This window comes from Nothoprocta perdicaria, unplaced genomic scaffold (assembly GCF_003342845.1).
Source record: "Nothoprocta perdicaria isolate Ctin4 unplaced genomic scaffold, notPer1 scaffold_122, whole genome shotgun sequence".
Lineage (NCBI taxonomy): Eukaryota > Metazoa > Chordata > Aves > Tinamiformes > Tinamidae > Nothoprocta > Nothoprocta perdicaria.
This window is the reverse complement of record NW_020454339.1, coordinates 129,570-140,392: the sequence shown is the minus strand read 5'-3', so window position 1 is coordinate 140,392 and position 10,823 is coordinate 129,570. Positions and strand designations below refer to the sequence as shown.

The 10,823-nt window shown below is 39.0% G+C and overlaps 1 protein-coding gene across 2 annotated transcripts in view; it reads left to right on the top strand.

The window, feature by feature from the left end:
* Positions 1 to 1,151: 1,151 nt before the first annotated feature.
* The window catches only part of EBAG9 (estrogen receptor binding site associated, antigen, 9), a 19,312-nt gene continuing 9,640 nt past the window's right edge, over positions 1,152 to 10,823 (top strand). The window contains exons 1-4 of one of the 2 annotated variants that reach the window (XM_026054530.1): positions 1,152 to 1,256; positions 5,954 to 6,051; positions 9,473 to 9,551; positions 9,670 to 9,828. In XM_026054530.1, coding sequence (XP_025910315.1) covers positions 5,969 to 6,051; positions 9,473 to 9,551; positions 9,670 to 9,828 — 321 coding nt within the window. In that variant the 5' untranslated portion in view covers positions 1,152 to 1,256; positions 5,954 to 5,968. Of the gene's footprint in view, positions 1,257 to 4,903; positions 5,080 to 5,953; positions 6,052 to 9,472; positions 9,552 to 9,669; positions 9,829 to 10,823 lie in introns of those variants that run through there. The other variant, XM_026054528.1, reaches the window with a different exon arrangement.

The following is a 10,823-nucleotide window of genomic DNA, read 5'->3' as shown; positions in this document are numbered from 1 at the left end:
GCGGGGAGGCCGCCCGGTGCGTGGGGCCTGCGGGCGCTCGTGTCTCGTGAGCGCGAGGGGCGCGCGGGGCCGCGCGGCTGCCCGCGCTGGCCGCTCTCCTGCCCCGCGGGGCGGGCAGCGGAGCGCGAGGGGCCCCGGGACCGCTGACAGCTCGTGAAAAACTCGAGCGCTCTCGCTCGGTTCGTGTGCCGTGGCCCTGCCGACGGCTCGGCCCGTGGGGTGGCGAAGCGCTCCCACGTGGGCTGGCATTCACGGCGCGAGTCCTTCAGTGAGGGCTCCAGCTCMGTGTCCGGTGAAAAATTCCCTGGCGGGCTGCTGGGTGCTGCTGCTCCCAGCGCGTGAGGGAGAGCCGTGTGCCCGGGAGGCCTCCGCAGGCCGCCGCTCCCGGCATTGGGGAGTTGGTGCTCGAAAGACAGCGGGTGTTGCCCCATGGCTTCATGGTAGTAACAATGGGGGTGTGTTAGTTTATTGTCTCTGCTTTCCTTTTAGATACTTAGTAATAGCTTAATTGCAGGTAACTTARTTCCAGGGAGACTAATTAGAACTGGAGCAGAACTGGGGTCTCCTGAACTCATGTTCTGTGGCCTGAGAACTTCCCCAGGGTGACCAAGCAGGTTATGTGAAGGGGTGCGTTGTGGTAAAGGCTTCAYGGCACCGTGGACTCGGTCACAGTTATAACGGTACAAAGTTACTAACTACATAAATTACAAGATATAAACTACATTATACTTATAACTGCACTAAGCTATAGTGCAGAGTTGTAGGACTGTGTGAATCCATTGCTGCCTTCCCTTCTGACTTTTCGGAAGGCAGTGGCACGCACAGGCAGTGGGCTGGCAAAGAGTTTCTGTGCCCAGCCCATGGGCATAAATATTCTGGTTTAATTAATGGTTCCTTGAAAAGCAGAGCTTATTCTGATTCAGAGCACAAAGGAATTCCAGTCATTGAGACTGGAGATGCTTAGTTTTTTGGCGAGGAAGAGGTGAGATGAGGTAGCATTACCCTACTGGTGTAAGRAGAGGGTGTGAAAAACAAACAAGCAAAAAAAACCTGTGTGTAGTGTTGGGAATCTAGGAATAATTTAGCAATGGAGAGACAAATGCATTTCTCCCTGGATTGTGCCCTTTTCTGCAGCCCCTAATAATCTCAAAATCCATTCCTAGGTTTGATTGCTCTGGATGACTTAAATTACTTCCATAAAGCAGAGGAACAGCTGTGTCTCCCAACCATCACATCGTTTCCTGGTTAGGAAGCAGGTACCAAAAACTGGAGCACTAATGTTGAAAGTATGGTGGAGTTTGCTAACATCATGCAAACAACCTTCCCGTGGTTAGGTAGAGGAAGCACCTCCTGTTCTTCCTTTCATTATCCACTCATCCTCTAACCTGATAGTGCCATGACTTTGAGATTGCCACCCTGTTGTTTAAGCTGCCCATTTATCAAACTCGGTGATTGAATTTGACAATCACATTGGCCTGSTAGTTTTTAACTCTCCAGTGATGCCAATATTAGGTTTATATAGCAAATGATTTAATAATAATAGTAATAATAAATTAACTTGAAGAGGAAAAAGGAATATTCTGATTAGGGTACAGATGGTTACTTTTCCTGAAACGCAGGAGATGATGATCGTGTCTGTCAGTACTTGACTGAATACTGCTTCTGAATCATCATTCTCTCCCTCTTCTTTTTTGATAAAAAAGTCATTGTACATCTTGATGTGTACATGACTTGCGGGAGTATCTATGTACCTGAAAATAAATAGTTTTTCACCTCCATCCATTGATCTTGATAAGTWKRTMTSYWMKWRSAKAYMWACTTTGGTTCTCTTCAGAGCAATTAACAATTTCAGTACTACAAAGTAACTTTGTATTTGGATTTTATTCTGTCTTTTGAAATATGGATTTATTAGTGTTTATTGTGTGCAGGTAGATTAAAAAAAAAAAAAAAAGAAAAGAGGAAGTGCTTCTCTGAGCAGCCACGTTCTCCTTGTGCAGAGTCTTGTTGGTGGCCCCCTCGCCGCTTCCTGTGCGGCACAAACCCCTTGGCCACTAGTGTGGGTCAAGTCCCTGCGGCCAGGAGCTCCAAAGCTGCCAGGGCTGCAAGCTGTCAAAATGCCTGAATGTTTCAATACAGTTCGTATTCCTCCCTCCCTTTATTGTATTTCCTCTATTGATCTCTGAAGTGTTTTCAGGGCTAAGTTGCCTTTTCTTCTGGCTTATTTATAATGCATTTAACATCTTGCTGCTATTGTGCTTTAATCCCACTTGTGTTCATCTTCAGTGTGAATGGCTGCTGTGATTTCCTACCGGTTGAAGGCAGGATGAACCACATCATCCCAAGTTGACTCCCTGTTAAATTTGGGTATCCTCTGTCAACCAGTGCAACATTTTTGTAGCATGAAATAAATCAGGACATGAATTCTAAATAAATATTCAAATAAATAAAATCTATTGTAATGAAGCTTAAAAATTCTAGTTAATAGTGATTTGGGTAAATGTTATAYATTAGAAGAACTACTTTAGACTAAATAATGGGAGAAGCAAAGCTCTGTCCAGCTTTACGAATGAGAAACTGAGGCACAGAATGTTATATGCATAAGAATGAGAATGAGTCTGGCTGACAGCTGACAACTAGATTGAATTTTCTCAATTCTAATCCAATATTTTACCTTTGTCTGTATCTGTCTTAAAAATGTTCTAGGTTTCTTCCCTGAACGCTGCTGTAGTTTTAGCTTCTTCTGAAATGGATTATCAGGGGAAGAATTATGGGAGGAAAAAAGGGGAAATAGCCTTGTGGTCCTTCCATTTAGTATTAACCTATACAGTTTCTGCCCCTCATCATGAGATAGGCTACAGGGCTGTGTCCTTCCTTTCTARTTGATGGAGAAAGGCTGACAGCTTGAGAAAATAAACATGGTTTCACCTAACAAGTCCAGCGTTCATGGTGTGAGGTGAATCAAGTTTGCACGAAGATCAGAAATCAGGTTCCTTTCACATCTGCACCCATGCAACAGTTTCAGAAGGGTAAAAACAGTAACACCAGCATTTTCTGTGCCTATTTAGACACAAGCATGAATACTTCATTTGTCCTAATCTCAATCTAAGGAGTTTTTTTCAAAATTCTTCTTATATAGTTTCTAACATATTGGTAAAATTAGCGCTTCTTTACTGCTTCATATCTTGATTGGCAGTGCACTTTTAAAGTACACTCTACTTTAAGTACTGTCAATACAGTGTACTTTTAAGTACTTTTAAAGGGGAGTGATTGTTGGTATTACTGTGGCTGGCTGATGGTTTCTTGTTTCCAAAGCTCTGATTGTGTATCCTACAATTCCTAGTTACAGGGCTTAATGTAGTAGGGAAGACTAAGATCAAAGTCTAAGATCAAAGGAAGGCAAACAGTATCTGCTGCCTTGAAGGTGTCAGCTTTGCTATACCTCAAATGAAAGGAATTCGTGCAAATATGGTATGGAATTGTGTCTGTCTCGATGTAACTCTGAAATAGCCATGCCAGACATGCAAGTGCAGGTGGGAGAGGAATCCTCTCAGTGTTATGGGGAAGGGAATGAAGGCAGTTATTTTGCCTTGATAAAGGAATGACGTGCAGGATGGCATARTAACGTATAGAAAAGAACTATCAACTTCTGGTGGCCAGCTTCTGTCATCAGTGAGTAGACTGAACACTGTCAGCAGGCCAGACTTTTCATATGGCTTCATTTTTTTCTTGTTTAATTTTATATTGAAAATTCAATACAGCAGCACAGAAAAAATATATTAGCTAGAGGTGAATTGAAAAAGCATCTTTTGTGTGTAAATGACRCACTTTACTGTTGTTTAGTTTTAGTTTTGCACTAGGCTAATAGACTTCCCAGTCCTGCAGGTTTGTGCTTGATTTTGAAGATACTTTTTAGCCATGTTTGCTTCCTAAATCAATCTTTCAGTTAATAGTTCTTCATGAGCCCTCCCTTAATAGAGGATTTACCTGGACTGTCTAATTTGGCAGCTAGCTTGGCTAAACTGGAAAAATTGCTTTGCTCTTTCAGTTGTTGAGCACATTTCCCCCCTCTTTTTTCAGCAACAGAAGGGTGGTAACAGGGATGAGATGAGACTCTAAACAGCTTTCCCTTCAGAAAAGCCCTTTATTCTGATTTCCACAGGTCACCTGTTCTTCCTAGCAGAAATGCCATCTGGATTGCTTCTAGCTTCTTTTATTTATTTWTTTTTTTTTAAGTAACAATTTCTTTGCCACTTCAATGTTAACTTCGTGATAGCCCTTTCTTTAGAATAGGAAACTGTCACTCTAATTGTTCTTCACTCTTTTTCCTCACTGTCTAAATCCTTCTGATTTTTGTCTGATGTGTTCTTCTGTCATCCAGATAGCATCAAAATTGCATATTCCAGAAGACAGGAAAGTTAACTGCTGAATGAAGTAGGTGGTGTCTGCTGCTCTTACTTTTTTGGGGGAAATTTGGCTGCTTCACGTTTCACTTAGCCACAAGGGTGATTTACTGTCCCCTCCTGTATGAAAGTCTTTTTTGTGGTCCCTTCAGAAATGAGATTAAGGCAAAGGGAGTATGTGAAGCTGAGGTGGAAGGTGTCCTGTGAGGCCTTTTTCCTGAGCTGCAGCTTGGTAGCGTGATCTGTGTSTTGGTGGCTACTTAGTGACCTAAGTCTTTCATTTTGCTGTGGAAATACCTGTTTTGTTAATGATCTCCTCATTGAATTTTCTGTGGCAGAAATTTCTTATCTGGGGTGTACATGAAGTAATACTTACAGTTCCATATTACTACAGTGGGTAATACTAGTTATGTTATCAGGCAAATGAGCATCAACGACTAAAAAGAAATGAAGCTCCATGAAGCTCACAAATCCCCTTGTGTACCTTTTAATAAAATCCTCAGGGCAGTGTTGGAGCAGCCTTCCTATTGATCCACCTTCCTGACTCTTCCTAACCTAAAGCCTGGAATATAAAAAGTGGCTTAAATACCACAGCAGATTTGAGATCAAGCTGTCCTTCCGTGGAATACCCATGGCCTGAGGAAAATGCCACAGGGCTGTCTTCTCTTCTCACCAGGAGGTATGTTCAACTAGCAGCAGCAGACATTGTTGTATATAAGCTGTTTGTGTAGCCTAACTTCTTCCTCTTCCCTCTCAAATACTCACCTGTAGAAGAGATGAAAGGCTTCTAGAATTGCAGCAACTTCTTCTGACTTAGTGTATACCTATCTGAGGGGATCTGTTGGAATGAATGTGATGTGCTGAACATAAGCTCTCTAGATGATCAAATTGACRCTGAAAAAGCAGCCAGCATAAGTGACTTCACCCAAAGAGCAAGTTTTGCTTGGCTCCATTTGCTGCCTTGATCCAGCATGGCACAGCAATATTGTAACATAGTTAGGGGATTAACTTGTGCTGCAGCACACACAGGATCAGCAGAAACTTTCTTTCTTTCTTTTTTTTTTTTTTCAGTGATGCCAATCTCTAAAATAAGCAATGTTTGTTCTCATCACACACTTTTATTAAGGTCATTGGAAACTTTAAACGAACAAATCTAGGTTTTGACTCGGTGTTGGTTTCACAAAATGTACAATTGGTATATGCAAGGTGTGCAAGTGTGAGCTTCATACTGATCATAAGCCTACTCTCCTTGCAGTTGTTCATGTCTAAAATGGATCAGCTGTACAGAAAACTGAATGCCAGCAGTTCCCCTTTAAAAGTGTCCTAAACCATGGCTTTATCTTTGGTTTTGTGCTTTCTTTAACATACACTAAGTGCTTTGATAATTTACATCAGTGAAATGCCTTGATAAATAATCAGGGTGACTCCATTCCAGGTACCTCTCCTCTGTTCTTGCATGGAGTGCTCCTTGCTCATGGGCAAGGAAGGAAACTGGCTTTGGCAGTTACATAAAGATGTAGTGTGCTCAACATTTAACAACTTCTCTTTTGCAGGAAGGGATTCTCACCATGGCCATAACACAGTTTCGGCTCTTTAAAATCTGTACTTGCCTGGCAGCAGTGCTCTCTTTCATTAAAAAGCTCATATGCAGGTAAACATGTTTTGTATAATTAGGTAACCTTTCTTTTTCTTTCCTTCTTGTTACCTGTGCTCACCTGTTTTCGTAGTTCTGTTTTCTCCTAGTTACTAGCATTTCTCCTAGTTACCAAGCAATCTAATTCATTCTCGAATCTGCATTTTCTTTTGAATCTCAAATGTCTGTTGTAAGTATCAGTGTATTTTGTAGAATGTCAGTTTTCATGAGGAGTGCTTTACAAATAGATATGACAGGGTTTGAATTTACCGTATAAAACTGTGACAGTCCTGAAGAAAAGCTTTTCTCTAAATTTTAAGAAGTATTTGACAAATAAATAAACCGGCAAATATATATTTATTTTAAAAATATTTGGTTAATGGCAGCATCTGCTCTGTCATCAGTGACTAACCTTTAACTCTTAAGCATAACAGATTTTCATCCTGCTTTATCAAAAAACAGTTGCCTAAAACTTGGTTCTTATTTTTTTTRATTTGTCAGCTCATGAACATGAGAGTGTAGTTCGTAATAGCTTTCAAAGAAAGCCCTCAAGAATCGTGCCCACAAATATAATAATACTGTTCAGCAGTAACTGAGCTAGACCCCAGTATTGTGCTGACATCTGGACTACTGTTTACTTCTCCCTAGCCAAGAGAGATGTTGTTTTGCATTATCAASAGTTGGGAAAAAGTCATTCTGTACATGAAAACTACTGGTTTCCCCCTGAGGTTAAGGGATATCCAAAACATGACACAAAAGAGCATCTGAGCCATTTCTCTTCTCTTCATCTTGACTTCTTCCAAGAATAAGAAGCTTTCAACTGACTAATAAATTCAATCTAGATCTATTTAACTTTTAAAAGGCTACATTTTAATGCTGCATCCAGCTGCAGAGATGTAAGCCTCAGTTTTGTGAGTCATATTCCAAATTAAATCAAGCATACTTGCTGCTTAACTTCTAAAAGAAGTCAAAACACTGAGTTGATTATAACTTCTAAAACATGTGGTCCCCTAATCAAAGTGTTAAGACAGCGTTTTTAAGCAGATAATCGTTTACTAGGTGCACAGACACTATTTTCCTCCTTTTTTTGAACTTTTGAAAGAACTGAATCATTGAAATAGTTGGGGAACTGACTGGGAGTAAAAATAGTAGGAGAGCTGCTCTTTAAACCATGATTAGTTGAAGGATGGATGAAAATTTGAATTTTCTCACAAGCTAACCAGTGGATCAGATCCRTTAACCATGGATATTTTTCCTGTTTTATGTCAACCTGAAAGCATAGTTTGATTAATTTTGATTTCTAGTAACACAACATTGCATTTCAGCGTGTCTGATAAAGCAGCAAATGTGATTAGTTTTCAATGAAAAGAAGCAAATGCTTATTCAGATTATATTTTTTAAATTCACAACTAATTTAAACTAGTGTTTGTAAAGATATTGCTACTCATTAGTAAGGGTAAAGAAAACCAAGATACCTTGAGGGATTGACCTTTAGAGCAAGAATCAATATCTCATGTTAAATAAAAATTCACAGGAGCTATTTAGCCAGTATGTAGACCATTTTTTCCTTCAAGATTAGAAAGCTAGTGTAAACTGTTTACACACAACACACACACACACACACACGAAGAAAATATATATATAAACTACTGAAGTGGTACTTTGGACCAGTATTAGAAAAAAAGGTATAAAAGTTTAAAGGACAAGGTTTTTAAGCATGGATTTTTTTTTAGGGAATCAACAAATGTATTCAGTGTAAGAACCAGAAGACTCTAATCTGAAATCTGTCTTTTTTTTTTTTTAATCTGTTAGAGAATTTAACATTGAATTTATATAATTACTTTTATTCAGAAGGGAAGAGTAGGAAGGATCTTTTTCTTTTGCATTTTATTAAATCTGCCTTAAGATTCTTAGACATCTGTAAGTTACAGTCTTAAACTTGAAGCATGGAAGGTTCTCCTGCTTTTGGAATTCTTTTTTCACAAGTGAAGTGCAACTTCTCTCTCTTTTATTTTCAAGGCATGTGTATTTCTATGTGACTTATAATTGTCTTTCCTCCTCTACCTTTTCAATATTTTCCATTTGGAAAAGGTAAAAAGAATTACGAGTTATACTAAGGTACTTCCTTGTTTTAAATTAAGATATAAAGAAAAAACAGTTACAGGGTTATGTTTAAGGCTGGAAACTTTTAACAGATGATCAGTCTCTAGTGGCATCTACTTTCAATTAGATACATGTTACTTCAAAGATTTTTCAGTAATAATTTATAAATTGATGTTAAAAGTCTTTTTATTTATCCCTAAACTGAGAGKTTTTTTTATTATTCTGTTGAATGGAACAATATCTCTATTGAAGTAGTTACACAAAACTTGAAAAATAAAACCTGACCTCAAACACCTGATCTCTAAGGATGGCATCTGTTGGTGTTCAAGTAGGAAAAAGTGATATCTAATTACTCACCTGTGTGCAGCAGAGGTACCATTACAGACAATTGAAAGGTTCTGAATTTGTGGTAAAATGTTATATATTAGTAAAATAATGAATACACACTCTAAACTGTTGATTCCTTGATGTATCCTTCTCAGTAGTAAAAAGTAAATCTTGCTTTTCCAAACTGAATAAGGCCAATTTTCTGCCTGCCTTCCTATAGGACACTCTGCTTTCTGCAGAAAACATGAGAGTGTCGGTATGAATTTCATTCCCTTGTGTCATAGGGAATGAAATACAGCAGATGTCAGCGGAATATATTTTCATTATCATTCTAATCTTTGAACACTATCWTTAAGTAAATATCACAGTGTCTTATTTATAATGTATGAGTGATTGTCTTCAATTAAAATTATTTGATACAATTGCTGAGAGACCTTCATTGAAAGAGTATTCTTTAAGTAAGTAGAAGCGTGTATTGAACAGAAGCTGCATGCTTGTATAGCTTGTTTTGTATAGTCTCTGTTTAGACTTCYAAGGATAAAAAACTTTATAGGAACTTTCAAATCAAGAAGCTCAGAATATGACTTGTAAAACACACTTTAATATCTAAGACCAGGAGAAGTATTTCCCAGAAAGCTTCCAGGGAAACTGGTCATCCTTCAGCAAATACAGATCTGTAGTGCTTGTTTTGTAAGCACAGGCAGTGTAAAAATTGAACCTGACTATAAGCAAATAATCTGCATTCAACTGTCATACAAATTAAGGCTTCATAAGAAATATGAAAGGTAAATCACACTTTGRAATTCTTACGAACATTTCTTTAACCTCTTACTGCTGATGAAATTCCTGTGTTTAGTAAGACTCTTACTGACAGTAGCTAAAACTGAGCTAGCTTAAACAGTGGTTTAGTCATGACTACTTTTAGTAGCTCTGTTCTCAGACTGCCTTTCTTTTTTAATGTAGTGCTCATGTTTTCAGAGCTTGGAGGAATCCTACGTTTTTCTTTCAGGTCTGGCAGAGGGCGAAAGTTAAGTGGAGACCAAATAACGTTGCCAACCACAGTGGATTACTCATCTGTTCCAAAACAGGTAATCTCTTAAGCTGTAGAATGACTTAATAGAGTGATTATACCAATCATGTTGTCTCAGAAATGTATAAGATTTTATTTGCAAATACTAACAGCTCATATTGTTCACTTGTATTTAGCCAGAAGTAGAAGACTGGTCTTCATGGGATGAAGATGCACCTACGAGTGTGAAAGTTGAAGGTGGGAATGGTAATGTGGCTACTCAACAAAATGCTTTGGAACAAATGGAACCTGATTATTTCAAAGACATGACGCCAACTATAAGAAAAACTCAAAAAGTAGGTATTGAGCTTACAACCAAACTTAATGTTTTCTTTTCTTTAAGATAGGTTGTAAGTGAATCATAAAATAGATTCTTTGGGCAAATTAAACTGTCCTCCTGAAATGAGATTAGTGTTCATGTCCAACCAAAAAAAGTCCAATTGCAAATCTGGACTCTTGGAAATCCTTTTTGGAAATCTAGGAAATTTTAGAAATATGTACTGCTAGTTCATACTTAAGTCTTTGGTCTTAATGTTCCTGGAAACTTAAGAGGCACTTCATAGTCTGAATCTTCTGGAAGTAAAGAACTTCAGGAGCTCTCCTGAGTTTCTGATTTTTGGAATTTTTCAATTTTTCAATTCCAAAAACAGACCCTCTGAAAGAAGATACTTGTGCACGTGCCTTTCCATTGTTTGAAGAGATCCATTCCAACTCCTGCCCTTAGTGGTGGTTGAGGTAGCTGTGCTTCTGTTCAAGAAAACAGAGTTTTGATGTTTCACCGGGTTATATTGGGAGGGTGGTGTTGGTTGGTAGAAGCTGGTGCTTCAAAATAGCTTCATCTTCAAGGATGAAAACCCTGCTGTGTACCTAAGATAGCTCTCGTTCAAAGTGGTTTAGCTGTCAGAGCAATGCCGTTCCCAAGAGGAGTGACTTACCCTTAAATGTCATGGAGATCAGACTTCTCCTGGAGAACGTGTCATTGGACAATCGAACCAATCCTGGGAGCAGTGGCTCTTGGATCTTGAATTCTTTCTGCCCTTTCTCTGCCTTGATGCTTCCATAGGTCTCCATGTCACTTGAAGCAAAGCTGGCTTGGGGAGTAGGGGGATGAAGGCAAAGGGTGTTGTTGGTGTTTTACATTCAGCTACTTCTACTTATGAATTGATTCAGCTGTGAAGCTTTGGGGACCAGATTTGGGAAGCAGATTTGAGACACAGTACAGAGTTTGCATAGTTCTGCCTTCATAGGTGTCTGATCACCACAGAATCTATGCAAGGCACTAAAACAGTTC